This window comes from Ambystoma mexicanum, chromosome 2q (genome assembly GCF_040938575.1).
Source record: "Ambystoma mexicanum isolate Mex_15411 chromosome 2q, UKY_AmexF1_1, whole genome shotgun sequence".
In the NCBI taxonomy this organism is placed as follows: Eukaryota; Metazoa; Chordata; class Amphibia; order Caudata; family Ambystomatidae; genus Ambystoma; species Ambystoma mexicanum.
In genome coordinates this window covers 637131663-637147341 of record NC_090924.1, presented here as the reverse complement: position 1 = coordinate 637147341, position 15679 = coordinate 637131663, and the positions used below count along the sequence as shown (strand labels likewise).

Below are 15679 nucleotides of genomic sequence, written 5' to 3'. Positions count from 1 at the left end.
TCTTACGTTCACTAATTCTATGATCCAATCTTAACGCCAGGTCAATTAAAGCTTACAGGTGGCCGGCTGAGGTTCCATCTGAGCTATGGTGTCCTTTAATTCTTCTTTTAAACCCTGATAAAACAGTTCTGTCTGTTTAGCCTCCGGCCAATCCGTCTCAATAATGAGCCTGTTAAACTGTGTAATATAGGTCACCAAATCTCGTGTTCCCTGCCTGGGTGCGAGTAATGCTTTGTCCTGTGCCAGCAATACATTTTTGCGGTCAAACAACCGGTCAAACTGGGTGGTGAACTGAACCCAATTTTACGAGAGGGTCATCTTTCTGAACCAATGGAATAGCCCAAACAGCATCATCTCTGGATAAATATGAGATGATACAAGCTGTCTTTGCCTGTGTGGCATCAAAGGCCACGGGTTTGCACAATAAATGTAGTTGACATTGCGTAAGGAACATTAAACACTTTTGAGGATCCCCAGAGAAACGCTCAGGTGCTGGTAATGGTACGTCCAAGGGCTGGTTTACTACTACTGTTGTGGGTCTATCTGTGGAGGTGGATGGGGGTTCCTCGCAATGATATACCCTTCGCTACCAACCCGTTCCCCTGCACCTTTAATGCTTGCGTCTCTTGTCTGGAATGAACTATTTCTATGTGTATGTCCTGTAACACCTTTAGCACATCTGCTAATGGTGTGGAGGGAGACTCCATTTGACTTTGGTGGCTCATCTTCACTATTGGGGGCTGATGGTTATTTCAGATTTGAAGGGGGATCCACGCCTACTCCCCAACCACGAAAGCTGAATGGAGTACGACCCTCTCACCTTGGTTGGCGTGGGTCCCTGATTCTGAAGCAACAGGTTACCCATAGACAGCCAATGAGGTGAAGAGGGTTAGGGAGATGTTGTGGATGGGTAAGGGAAAAAAGGAACACTGGAAAGAGGATGAGGGAAACGTAATGGATGGGTAGGGGGAGTTTAGGGAAAAAACCTTGCAGAACTCCTCACTTGGAAACATTTTGACCAATCTCCTACTACCCTTCTATCATCCACTCTGCTGATTTCCTGTTCACTTGTCTTTTCCAATTCCTACTTGTACAAGCATCACTGTGAACAATCAAATGATAACATGATGAAACACATAAAAATGGCATCAATACGCTTGTAACAATGAACCACAAAAGACAAAATAGTTGCTACGCATATAACCCTATGTAGTTAGGTGCATGTTTTGGCATGGTCCAGAGACAATGTAACAAAACCTTGCTTGCTCTCAGACTCTGCATTCATGACTGAACAAGTTCTGTTGCCCTCCAACTAGCCTGTTCTCTCCAAAGCATATTCATGGACAGTCTTTTTCCTGTATTACCACCTGAAGCACACTGTGCCTTCCATTTAACATTTAAGTCCTGAACACAACTGGTCTCAATCACACTGCCCTTAGTATAATTCTCTACCAGCACCAGTTAATCCATGCAAGTCGCGGTACAAACAAATCTGGAATTATATGTATATTTGACAAGCACTAATGTGGTGTGCAGTGAATAATGGCAGTGTACTTATTTTATGCTTGGGGAGCCATTTGCGGCACCGCTGGTCTCACCACCATGCACTGAGACTTAGGTGAATCTTGCTGCTGCACCCCCAGGCTTCCCGAACAAGAAAATGACTTCCATGGTGCGCGGTTCATGCCACATCCTGCCCGTGCCGTAGGCTCCTCAACTAACAGCAAATGCGACCGGTACGGCTTATAAAGATCCAGCAGCACGCATGCCCATATTGTGTCACTGATGATCAAGGGAGTTGAAGTCCCATTCCCATTTCATGGGCCAAAAATACCTGCAGTGCCCGGGCTTGTGCCTGTGTCCACACCGATAGCCCCAAACAACCTCACAGAAACCTTTCTTACCTAGAGTTGGAGATGGGGATATAGAAGATGACATTTCTTCTTCTTCTTCATCTGCCTCTAGGGCATTGATACTTGGTTCACTCTCCCTGGATTTTGTGGGTATCTCTAACTCCCCGGAACTATTATAGGGCAGACGGTTCTCGCTCCTCCTGTTCTAAAGGGCAATACCCTGGAGGGAATCCAAATTATTCCCACAAGGGCTCTGGTTTGTCTCTGGTAGGAGAAAGAGGATCTAGAGGATGGTATCTCTTCTTCATTTTCTACTTTGAGAACTTTCATATCTGGATATTTTTCCTTTAGTCTGGGGAACTGTATTGATGTGGATGGGGAAAACAAAGGCTAGGTTTCATAGGTTTCATTCTCTTGCTCTTTCCCTGTATTGTAGGTGGGTTCCCCAACTGAGAATAATGCATTAATTGGGATAAAAGGGGACACATGCTTTCCCTGGCAGGTGTTATTCCTAGGGTCTCACTGGTCTGGAGAGTGGTGCAGCCTTTTTCTCTTAACTTTCTCGTGGCAAGGAATGGTATTCACCTCACCTCTGAGTCCCACGCTGTTGTCACTCCAGTGGGAGGACATTGTGGCCCTAGTCTCCCAGGTTTTCCATGTCAACAGTGAAAACATTACATTTTTCAAAGAGGTTAGGGTATGGGGAAGGTTGTTATTCCCCCATGAGGACTTGCCCTCAGCCTTACCTTAATCAGCTTCCCCTTCTGAGGGACAACTTTATCTTCCTGGGGTCCCACTCTCCGCAGTTTGTTTCTCTCTGTGACCTTTTTCTATATGGACCTGACTGGATGAGAATTCTCACAGGCTGTCCCATATCCCTTTACCTCACCCCTTTCAATCTTTACCTGGTTTGACTAGAAGTTCAAGAGAATAAACTTTACCTCCTCTCCACGATCGGAGGGGTAGTCATTTTCGTTCTCTCCTTCTGCCAGATTCCCAAGGAGGTACAATATAGATGACTAAATTATGGGAGGTTCTTCTCAATAGTTCTAGAGAAATCATAATTTTATCTCTAGCAGGTACCAGATAATCTTCGGGACAAAAAAGACTGTAAATGTTCCACTCTACTGCATTCCCTACTGGAAGAATCGCCTGAGAGGTTAAAAGATGAAATGTTACTCCCATTCTAGGGCTCAGGTTTTTGGGGACCACCCTGGCTGCAATAGAGGGGTTGGTAGCTTTATTACTACGATGGAAACATTCTAGTATCCCCCGGTTTGAGTCTGCCAGGTCAGATCCCACTCTGTCACCATATGTAAAGGTGTAGGAGTAAAACTTGGACACAGATGTGACATGTTGATTGGTTTAGGCTTTTATTAACAACATAAAATGGGGTTTGGAGAAAGTCCTATCTAGCCCTAACCCTCAGAGGGGCATTCCTGCCTCAACAAAAATACCTAATGAAAGTGTGTCAGAATGTCCAAAGTAAAGTACACCATCCTGTGTCCAATCCTAACCATTCTCTCACATGCTAAACTTAATCTAAGGTGAAAATGGAAAATGTTTCTTATGTGGCCACCTGCTTTGCTGTTCTCAATCAAGATTCCAAAAGAAGAGAAAAGGTACTTGAAAATAATGTTCCATAAACTTCAAAGGGGTTTACTTCTCTTCCCCTTTGTCTGTTCAATATTCACCAACGGAATACTTGGCACAGTTCTATGGATTTGTAGGCGTCTAGGGTGTTCCCTTCCCCTAGAACGTTTAACTGCAGCCGCTCTACAAGGGGTTGGATTCCTACTTGTTTGTTCACACACACTGCGATTTCCCTTCCCCCAGTGTGTCCCTCCACATCAGTCTCACTCTGTCTATCTCCCAGATCACTCTCTACTGGGTTGGAGCTCTTGTCCTGGGGTTCTCTTTCTCAGTTTGGTTGATTCGGGTTGCCCAGGCCTGCCTGGGATAGTTGTGTGTCCCAGACCCTTGATTTCATCTGGCCCGTTCTTCCCAGAATAGGTGGCAGCCTTCCGCCCTGCTTTCCTCTGTCCCAGACTTCCCCTGGGTAATGGTAAATCCCAGACCCTTGTTGGTGGCACTACACCCTGCTTCTCTTGTTGCAGCGGCCTATGGCTCAGCGGACGGATCCTTGCATCTCTGCAGTATGAAGCAGCAATCTTTCACGCAGCCCAGCCAGTCTCTGCCTTTTTGGTGTCCTGCCGACTGCAGGACACTAAGGGATCATGCCACTGCTCGTCTCGGCCGTTCCTGATCAGCAACTTCCTTGCAATTCCTCTGGGCAGGGTCCGGCTCTCCCTGGATCTGCTCCCTTTCAGTGGACCCAGGGCCCGACCTTGCCTTCTGGGCTGGCTGTCTGTTCATTCCTTCCTGGAGCTTCTGGGGAGGCAACTGGTAATACTGTTCCTGTACCTCTTCTCCATCGGGATGGCTTCCTTCCTCCAGGTTCCTTGCTGGAAGGACTGACCCTTCCTGGGTCTGCACAGTAGCAGCAGATTCAGGGCCCCAGCTTGGCATCTTAGCTGGGTGATGGGTGCAGTCTTTCCCGGAGCTCTGCAGTAGGTAAGGACCCCTGTTGGTCCTTCAAGGGTCCACCTGCTTTCTGGTTCAGAGCCTCTTCTCCTCCAGCCTGGAGCCAGATCCTCTTGGCTTCAGGCTCCTCCAGGGAGTAACTGACAGCACTTGGTTTCCCGCTTTTTCTACTCTAGATGGACCAATGGGAAACCAGCAACCACTAAACTGTTCCTTGTGGTTATCCAAAGGTGATCCTCATACTTCTGTGCATCTCCCTCATCACAGTACTGATCTTCAAGCTCCCTTGTGGGTCAATAGCGTGCCTCCTCATCACAGTACTAGGAAAGGGACCTTCACTTGAGTGACTCATAATTGTCCTCGTGCCAATACTTATAATGGGAATGCTAGCATGGCCATAACTCATGATCCTATGGTGGTAGTGGCTGCTGTTAAGGTCGTAGAAAGGGGGTCTACGGTCAGGTGATTGGCGGGGATACCACATTTTCCCAGGGCCATTGTCACCAGTCCCATGAAGGGTTTCCCTCCCTGTGAGATCCACCAGCTGAGTGACAGCCCCAGGGAGATTATCTGGTAGCGGCCTCATCTCTCTGGCCCCATGGGAAGGGGCTTCACCCTTGGAAGCAGTGACAATACCCTGGAGTTCGTCGCAGTGGTTAGTGGTTGGAAATAACTTTTCAGGAACTTTGTGGAGGAATATGCCATGGAATGGGACTGAAGTGGAGGGACAGGATGGAAAGGAAGAAGGAAGTAGAAAGATTAGTTAAAGAGTTCAGAAGGCATGCTAAAAACCTGAAAAGATAGAGTTAAGGAGAGGTGATGGTGGGAGCACACGTGAGGTGTCGAGGAACATGTAGAAGTAAAGAAGAGAGACAGTGGAAAAGAGAAGAATGAGCATTTGCAGCTCATTGAGGACATATATGAGAATGGCCTTTTTGCAATTAGAGCTAGAACCCTGTGACAATGAAAGAAAGATGCCAGCCTAAATATTTTTTTAGAGAAGCCTAGCTGGACAGTACCCCTGGTGGAAGATTAGAGGTCCATCCCCTTGCACCCCACCCTGTCTGTCATTACCCAGGCCTACCGTGCATTGCACGCAGGGCCCTCAGACCCAGGAGAGTGGTGTCACCAAGGGCTAACCATGGGAAGCAGAGTACCTAAGCCAACAGAAGAAAGAGCCATGAATGAAGTGCCAGACATTGAAACCCCAAACAACAGTGAGAAAATATGGTGGGGAAGAGACCCTTGAGATTTGGAAATCCAGAAACGTTTTGTTGCTTGATTGCCAAAGAGAAGATAATTTAGTGTAAGCAAATGTGTGCTTGTTGCCAATGACGAAAGAGTTATCAAATATGTTACAAAAAATGTAGAGGTTGATAATGCTGCCATGGCTTAGTGATATTGCCTTTATATCAAATGGGTACTAAATATTAAATGCTTTCTTCTGTAGATGGAAAGGTCCGACTAGCAACATTGGAGCTTGGCTGTTTGCTGCTCAAGCAGTTAGTGTTTTCAAACGATGCGTGCATTATAAAGGATGTTCACCTTGCCTGTCTAGAGGTAAGATTTTATTTATTGTCTATACTGATATTGTTTCAGTACTTTGATATTTAAATTTCAAATGGGTATTTTCAAAAATCTGCAAAAACTAAAATGTTACTTCTTTGTAATGCTCCATATTTTGCACGTTGTACACAAATTTCTTAATACAAACCACTTTTAACGTTCCTATACCTTTTTATATTAATCTTAAACAATTTTGAAAATCATTTATTTTGTTGCCAAACTTTATTGTAACTTAAAGACCTCATTATCAATACATTTGTTAACACAATTGCAATACAATGCATGCTCTGTTTAATACCCAAAAAATAGTAACAGCATATATTCTCTCATGCAGTTCATCCTAAATCGTTATAGTGAATCCTGCCCAGGTCAACACTCTTCTAGGTGAGGTGAAAAAGAAACTAATCACTGTTCACATACCCTGTATTCTGAAAAGAGTCCCGTTGATTTAATTTTCATGGGAATATTATCACAGATGGCCTTGAGCACATCAACTCTCGAAGACTGTTTCTTGGGTTTTTATTGAAATTCTTAGGCAGGGGCTCACAAAGGATCATCCCTAACTCCCTTGTCTAACCTTGACAATTTCCTTCTTTGCCCAGGAGCCCCTCAACCCTAAGAGGTTATTAGAGATCCGGAACACCTACTGCATAATATCGGACTGTCTGATCGTGATTGTGTAACGGAAAACCCACTTCATCTCTTATTCACTTGATCTCATCCTTGCAAGCTCTTGTATTCCTTAGCCTGATGTTCTATCCTTCCTCTTCCTTTCTTCTACTCTCTTCCCTTCCTCTGACTCTCCTTGTTCTCTCCCTTCCTCACTCTTCCTCCGATGTTCTCTTCCTTACTTCTCTTTCTTCTAGATGCACTCCTCCCCACTACTAGTCTCCTTCCTACTGTTACCATCCTCTACACACTGCTACTTGCCCTTCTCCTCACTGCTACTCGCCACACTATACTACACTATACTGCACCCTCTACTTCTCCTTCAGTCACCCTCCTTTCTCACACTCACCTTCATAGGGCTCATTCACCTTCTACTCTCATTCTATTGACTTCACTCACAAACCTTGCACCTACTCTTACACCCAGGCACCACTATCTCCCACCAGCCAATACCTCACCTTGCATGGTTTTTGTTAGGCAGAAACCTGTGCAGTTCCCTCTGGGACCACTGCAAAAGATTTAAGACTACAGGTGTTTGGTAGTAAACCCACTTGTTAGCAGTCTGTACCACACAGATTCACTTGGTAGCTCTGGCTGAGCAGTCAGACTTCCCTCAAGAAGAGTTAGGCAGTATACAGAGTATTCACAATAGGTCAAAAGAACATAGTAGAACAAGTAAACACTGACCAGAGCTTGGTGTAAAAGAGATATAATTATTTATTTAAAACCACATCTAGAAAAACACACAGGCACTAATAGTAAGCAATTCAAAAACACGCTCACTAAAAGATATACACTCCTTTATAAGAATATTAGACAAGTCTTAAGTAAAGCCCCACTTATTTTCAGACAGTGGTGAGTGCTTAACGCAGATGGCACTCTAATAATTCGTTTAAAAACGGAGAGAAAAGCGGAGTATAATATGAAACAGATCCCAACACTTCCATAAGATCAAAACAAGAGAGGAAGGCAAGTAAAACCGTGAAGTTAGAGTTCAGTAGGCCGGATCCACTTAAGAGGATCAGAACGAAATGTGTCCAAGGTCACACGATTGAAGTGCACAAGAGTCTTGCAAAGGTTCAAAAAGAGTTGGACCAAAAGAAAGGGACCAGTTAGAAGGTCAAGGCGGCCAGCCCAGTCCAGAAGGTTAAGGGGTTATTATTACCTTGTAGCAATCTTTAGAAAGGGAGGCCTGGCGGACACGGTACCTTAAAGTAGTGAGAATACTCCAGCGGGGGCAGTTGTTCCTGGCAGCGGATGCAAGTCGATGCTTTGTCCGGGGAAGAGAGGATCTCGTCGGGGAGGAAGACAGGAGTCAGTTGCACTGCCAGGGAAGAAACCAGCCGCGGAGTTCTCAGGTAAAAGGAGCGGTCCTTTTATTCGCGGTCCAGTGGTAAGTGCCTATCTGGTTGCCGGGGTGCTTGGCACGGGCAATTCGACCACAAGACAGCCTGGGATGCGAAGAGAAGAAGGTAAACTGGTTGTGCCCACCAGTCAGGGGAAGAAGCCTCTCCAGCTGGGAGATCTTCTCTGTCGTCGGGAAGTGGTGAGTCGGTTCCGCAGGGCTCCACCGGTGGTGTCGTCGTGGTAGGTCGGCTCAGCTTCTCCCTCGTCGGATTCTCAGGTCCTGTTGCGACTTCTGAAGTTCCAGTCCCCAAAGCCCTGCTTTTATGCAGCATACCCCCATTCACTCAGCCTAGCTGTCAATCAAACATGCTAAGTGGTAAGCTGGCCGGCTCACCACTTGGGCCAATCACACAAGAGTGCGACTTGAGCTACCAAGGTAACTCAGTCCAGGGTGCCTAAACCCCCTCCCACGCCCCCTGTGGTACCCAGACAGAGTGGCACCACTTTTGGAGGCTTCTGTGGAGAAGCCCGCCAAAATGTGGAACAAGGGCTCGACTTGGGTTGGAGTCACAGAAGAGAACACAAACGCCATTTTAGAATCGAGTCCTGTCAAAAAATACCAACCGGCGAATTAATATTAAATAAATAAACCGGCGGTATGTTCGAGGCTATGAGAATTAAATAATTAAAGTTGGTAGCCTCGAAAAATGGGAACATCCCATAGGGATATATTCGCGGTCGAATATAAAAAGTAGTATCCACTGGCACCAGCCAAAACTCGATCAGGGGGGACGGAGATGTGCCCCCTCGACTAACAGACCCCGGGGCAATTGAATTGCCCCGACCAGTACGTCCACAATATGATGGTTCGTACTGGTTTCTGTTCATAATTTGGGACTAGTAAAGCCAATGGTGACTTTACATGCCCTGGGAGACAGTAGTCAGTCCCAGGGTATGGAGTCTATAGTGAGATGTCACTATGACACCCCTGTGTTACTGCACGGAGGGTGCTGTGTAACACACATAGTAAAAACACATGAGACCCTATGGAGTAAAGGACCCCATAGCCCATAAAACACATTAACAGTCAAAGCAACACCATAAATATTGTCCAAGAGTGGGAGAAAAAGAGTCTCACTCTTGGCAGGAGAAAAAAACAAACTCCAGAAATCCAGCAAAGCTGCTGGGGGACTCACTAGGTTAGGACATTCAGCCTAAAGAGAGAATTCTCCCTAACAGTTTTTCAGTAATCTTACTCCTTGACTTCAGCTGAACAACTCCCACCGTCCTGTTTCCTGTGCCCCTTTTTATTTAGCCCTTTCCCTTGGTTCATTCCCTCAGCTGGTTCCCCGGGACATCCGCTGGCTTCCAGGGTCCAGGTTATAGGTAATAAAATGCATATAAGAGCATTGGGGTTGTCGGTTTAATGTGTGGCTTTCTCTGCAATACTGAAGTACCTTATTGGCTGTCTCCCAATTACTTTCCTTGTTTTCTCCTCCACTGCTAGGCCTTCTGGTTGATGTAGACCTACATGACAAATAGATATTGGCCAGCTTTGTGCATAACCAGTATGGGGAAGGAAAAGGTGGTACTCAGTTCTTTCAGGCAGACACACATAAAAGGGACACAGATGGTGGCCCTCCCAACTCACACACTCCGCATCTGGGGCAGAACTGATTCTGGTAAAGACCCTTGTAAGCCTCCCTCCCCAGGTTGAGAGGGATCCCCATCCCTTCATGACAGTGTCGGGTGCCTGTCACTATTTACAGTTCCGAATTGTCTTTGAGGACCTAAGATATAGATAGAGACCACACCTTATCAAATTTAAATTCTCCATACTACAAGTATCCCAAACTCTATGGATCCATTGTAGGTCGGAGTATGTGGTTCTCTTGCACCACCTTTTCAATATGCACACAAAAACAGATTGATATGATATAAGTCATTTATAACGTGCCTGTACACAAGGGAAGACAGAGGGGAGGGCAAGACAAACGATCTTACTAGGCCTTGTGTCATTTCAGATCGTGCACACAGAACATATATCCTGCCCTGTATGTTCTCTTGCACCTTGAATGGTTGCCCCAATAAAATAAGGATTGGCTCATCTGAAAATCTTGTTGCCAATATTCCACTAATTGTAGACTTATCCTCCTTTCAGAAACCGCTTAACTGTGGACATTTCCACCAGACATGGAATGTGGATCCTAAAATACCTCATCCCCAACAGCACAATGTCGACCTCTGCAGTTCCTTAGTGTGAAAGTGTGAAGTCTTTTGGGTGTGTAGTGCCATCTATGAATAAGTATTGCTGCTACTGATTCTGCAACCTTTTCGATATCGAGAATGCACAATGGAAAATGTAGTTCCAGTACTTCGAGAGAACTCCTACCTCTCTTGCCCAACTATTTCTATAGTTCATCTCTATGAAGCGATCAGTAAATAACATTTTATTGATGGCCAAGATTAAGCACCTATATCAACTGTAAGTATGTAGGAGGAGCTCACAAGGAGTAGCCCCTCGTATCCCCCTTACTTAATCTGGTGTTGCAATACCCAGTGCCTCAGCCTATAGTAAAACAGACTATTTATTTCTTTTTTTTCTTTCTTTTATTTTTACTTCTAAAAGATTAGATTCCTGTGCGCACAAGCAAAATGACTTAACTTCCCCATGAAAGAACATTTCCCTCAATCTCTGGGCTCTACCCTTGATTCACCTATCAAATCCTTAATATTCCATACTGGAGGAAAAGATGAATTTCTAAATGGAGCAGTTATTGGGGGCAGCCAAGCTGACAACCTGAACCTCATACTCGCAGTATCCCAGCTCTTTAAAGTGGCCGTTGTAATTGTATTAGCCACCAAAACCATGGGTCTCTATACACTGAGTATCCCATGGCTGCTTCTATAAATACTCATCTGCCGTCTAATGTTTAATTGCAACCCAGTGTTTGCCAGAGTATACCTTGTCCCATTCATTCCGCCATTACTTTCATGCATGCCCTCCCTTCTGTGTGGGCTGGAGAACAATGTACCTCGAGATTCTAGTTTTCTTAATATTCCAAATACAATTCAATAGGTCATTCTGAATCATCGTAAGAGTAGATGTTGTAACTGGGATGGGAAGCACCTGAAAAAGGTATAATAATCTGGGTAGCATGTTCGTCTTCACTATCGCTACCCAGCCACAAAATGTATAAGCCCCTGAGCCCAACTATATCTTTACACATCTCTCCAAACAACTTGGGATGGTTCGCCCCTATATAATTGGTCGATGGAAGCACTCAGAGCTATCTCCAAATAATGAATCAACCCTGCAGCCCATCGGAATGCTACCATCCTCCACAGATGTACCTACCTTGTCCACAGAGATGGAGCTATTCAAGATTTCTGACTTGGAATTATTAACTTTAAAACCCAGAACTCTGGCATAATCGTCAATTCCCTGCCTGATCCTTGGGGGTGATTGAACTGGATCTGTAACTGACAGGAACGTAGTTCGTAAAGAGTTCTTAATCCCCTAACATTTCAGGACCTTAGCTGTACCATCCAGCTTACATCTTCACTACATCTCCCTGGATCTTCCCATCTTGCTAAGCAAACCCATCTCTCTATCCCTTATCTTATCTTAAAGACATTTTTAGAGCGCAATATACGCCCGAAGGCAACTTGGTGCTAACCAGAGGGCAGAAGTCCAGTGCACGATGAAACAGCGAATGAGACTCGGTACTACACAGGGTATCAGGAAGCTGGTTGCAGGCCTTAGCAGCGACCACCGAAAATGCACGCCCACCCATGCGAGCAAGCCTGAACCTTGGAGGTTGTAGGGTTCTGAGATCCTGAGACGGAGAGGCCTAGAAGGAATATACAGAACAAATTTGCTCTGAAGAAATTCAGCACCCAGACCGTAGACGGCCCATTGCACAGTGCTTTAAACCTGACACGTTGCTTGACGGGGAGCCAATGGAGTTGTTGCAGCAACAGGGTGATATGAACACCCGAAGAAGGGCAAAGCATGGCCCTAGCAGCCGCATTTTGTAACAGCTGAAGGCGGTGCAAAAGATGTTTGGGGGGGGGCAGATAGAGGGCATTACAGTAGTCAATGTTACTAATGACTAATGAGGACACAAGAGGGGCATGAAACTTGGCTGGAATATACGGAAGCACTTTACCTAGAATTCATAGTTTAAAATGCGCTTGTTGGCATACAGAAGAGATCTGCTCGGCCACAGACAAGGAAGCTGAGATTTGTACACCAAGGTTCTTTACTGATCTGATGAGACTAGCTGAGGAAAAGGCCCTGGCCTGAATACCAACCCAATCATTTTCACGTTGCCCGTATCCCCTCTTAATGAAAAAGTTAAACCTGGAGCACCCCTCCGGGTTAGCCTCACAAGGCCCAGGCCCTGCCCCCCTCAAATATCCCCAGGAGGCTTTATATATTTTATGACCAACTCTACAGCATCATAATCCCCCTCACCGCCCTCAAAATCTGAAACCTACAACTCCACCTTAACTGAGCCACCTTGTTCGCACGTGTATGCAAAGTGAACTGCGTTGCATCCAATTTCCCCCTCAGTTACTAATGTGATAAACGTGTCTTTGCCCTCCAGTCTTCCATTCTTTCACAGTCCACCAGTTTGCCTCCAGCTCTCTTCCAGCAAATGTCGATGGTGTAGTGTTCTCCCCCATATCGGTGGTGGTTGTTCTCACCACAAGCCAAGGATCTTCACACCTTCCTCCACTGATTAAATTTGTCTTTTCCACACTATTCTTACTATTAACCTTGTAGAAAACAGCCATCCCTATTTCATCTTTCTCTTGATTCTTTAATTGGTTGGAATGTTCTCCTCCAAAGTGTAACCTGAGAGATATTGTCAGACATGAGGGCTTTTCTCACCTTGAAGCAAATGTTTACGTTCTCTTGGCTGCTGCCATAATGCTCATTTTGTCTCTATAATCATGACCTTCCACCAGGATGTCCTGTCGGTGGGCCCACGGTACATCCCATAGCCATCTCTCTGGGCTGCCTCTGTATTCACTTTATCTGTGTCTTACTTGAGAATAAGAGGCTGAACAGGTCTTGGATACACACATAAATGTCTGCATCCTCCACTCTATCCTCTCAATTTTTCCATCTAAGTCTTGTTAGTGGTGCAAAATCTTTGGAAAGTCTGAGTTGACACCCTTCCTCTTACCCTCCAAATGTTTGAGCCACGAGCCAAGGTGATTCATCTCTTGTTTGTTAATAGCTGCTATGAAGATGGTCTCCCAATAGTGGCTGGTTGCCTAGAGCCCTGTTTGCTATGTTCACAGTGCCCATCTACTCGCCACAGTCATTGTGGAAAACACCACTGTGCTCCTCCCTGCAGCACCACACAGACCTGTGTAGACTTTTAAGGGGATTGTGGATGCTAAACCTTCGTCACAGTGGGTATGTTTATACCACCATTGATGCCAGCTGGACCAAGGCGAATAATTACCAAGGAGCATCCACACAATGTTTCTAGGCCTAAGGTTGTCCGTGTATTTTTTTTTTTTTTAATAACACATTTTATTGAGTTTTCTTTGCTCACAAACATACAATACAACCATGCGCATACACGCAGCAAAGGTTACTATAAATTGCTAAATGTCCATAAGTAAAACAACTCCACTTTCTGTGAGCCGCCTTTGCTATTGGGCAGTTCCGAGTCCATTTGCACCTTTTACTGCCAAGTGGCATCCACCTTGTTCAATCTACTGCCAGTTCCCAAATTTTGTGGGCTTTCCCGGGGCAACCTCTTGCTGTGTAAACTCGGCGTTCATTGATATGCATGCGTCCACATCTGCCACCCATTGGTTATATTGCGGGATCATATCTGAGCCCCATAGTTCTGCGATATTCCTTTTGGCAAGGCCGGTAGATGTCGAAAGCAAGAATTTCTCGAATCTGGTCAGTTCACCCTCCTCTTAAATTCCTAGTATTAATAATTTCAGCTCTCTAGGGATCACTTGGCCCATGACCGCCGTAAATCTATCGCAGCACTTCTGCCAGAATGGTCGTATTTGCGGGCATTCCCACAGAATGTGATAAAAGGTGCCTTCTTCTTGCTTGCATCTTAGGCATTTGGAGTCTGAGATCTTGCCCCAGCGATAGTGTTACTCGTGGGTAGTATACCCTGTGCAGTACCTTCAGTTGAATAAGACTGATTCTTGCTGAGATTGCCGTCTCGCGGGGATACATTAAGGCCGTGGTCCAGTCCTCAGGGAGCAGTGGGCCAATGTCCTTTTTCCATTTCGCTTTCAGGCTACTGAGCTCTGTCGTAGCAAAAGCGGAAATTGCACTGTACATGACTGATGTGGTTCTGATATGCACGCTGTCCAAGACAATGTTTCTCTCTATCGGTGTACACTCAGGTAAGTTCGAAAGGTCTGACATGTGAGTTTGGAGTGCATGGGTTAATTGTGTATAATGATATTGCTCAGTCACTGGGAGATCAAAGCGGGTGGACAGGTCTGTAAAGGGTATAAGTTTCCCTTCCTCTTTCACATCACTGTTCTTCGATATCCCCGCCAATTCCCAGTTCGGCCATTTCAGGAGCTATGGAGCTCTGGGAGAAAAACATTCCTCCATAATGGTTGTGGTGGTGTGATTATTTTTTTTATTTTTTTTCCACCAGCCCATGCATTTGTGTGATTCTACCCAGATCTGTGTCGTGTGGGTTGCCATCGTGCGTGGAGGTTGGTGTTTTATGTCATGGTAAAGGCTTTCTAATGGGGTTGTTCTGTGCCTCGCTGCTATTTCCGCTCAGATGTGTGGTAGTTCAGTGTTTCCATGTAGCATATCATTAATAACCACCAACTGGCTCGCCCAGTAATACATCTGTAAGTGTGGAATCCCCCCTCCCATACTGAGCACTGGAGCGTGCGTAGGGCTATTCTTGGGTGGCCAATCGCCTCCGCCCCCAATAGGAGTTTCCGCAGGGTTCTATCAATTTTCTGGAATTCAGCAGTGGGAATATGTAGTGGTGTGTTTTGTAAGACGTATAGAAAGCGGGGAAGGGCTAGCATCTTGAATAGCGCCGCTCTGCGTAATAATGTTAGGGGCAATGCGATCCAGTGGTTCATGTCTTCTGTAAATCTGACCATGATCGGGTTCTTAAGTACATAATCTTCGAGGTTGGTTGTAACCTGGATGCCCAGGTACTGGAAGTGTTCCGGTTCGATTCGATATGGGGAGCCCTCAGGTGGTATGCAGTCCACACCTTTAACAGGGAACAGTATCGCTTTACTCCAATTTACCCTTAAACCGCTGACTCTTCCATATTCTATCAGTATCTTTCTAACTATGGGACAGGAGACAGTGGAATTGCTCAGATAGATCAGTAGGTCGTCCGCATATAGGGAAACTCTGTCTTCCCAGTCCTGGGCCCAACGGAAGCCCGACCATGTGTGTGCACTTCTTAGCATTATTGCCAGCGGTTCAATTATTAATGCGAATAGCATGGCTGATAGAGGACAGCCTTGCCTTGTCCCTTTTCCCAGTTTAATGCTGCAAGAGGACCACTCTCGCTTCCGCCTCCGGGGAGTTATATAATAGCCGGACCCAGCCTATAAATTGTTCTCCAAAATCCATCTTTCGCATTATTATCCACAGTGCCTCCCAGTGAACTGAATCAAAGGCCTTTTTGAAATCGGTGGCCAGCAGTGCCAGTGAT

The 15679-nt window shown here is 45.7% G+C and overlaps 1 protein-coding gene across 3 annotated transcripts in view; it reads left to right on the top strand.

The window, feature by feature from the left end:
- The window catches only part of CLEC16A (C-type lectin domain containing 16A), a 1932649-nt gene that overhangs the window by 934054 nt on the left and 982916 nt on the right, over nucleotides 1-15679 (top strand). For all 3 annotated transcript variants that reach the window (XM_069647805.1, XM_069647806.1, XM_069647807.1), the window contains exon 14: nucleotides 5848-5957. In XM_069647805.1, the coding sequence (XP_069503906.1) occupies nucleotides 5848-5957 (110 nt within the window). The remainder of the gene's footprint in view (nucleotides 1-5847; nucleotides 5958-15679) is intronic.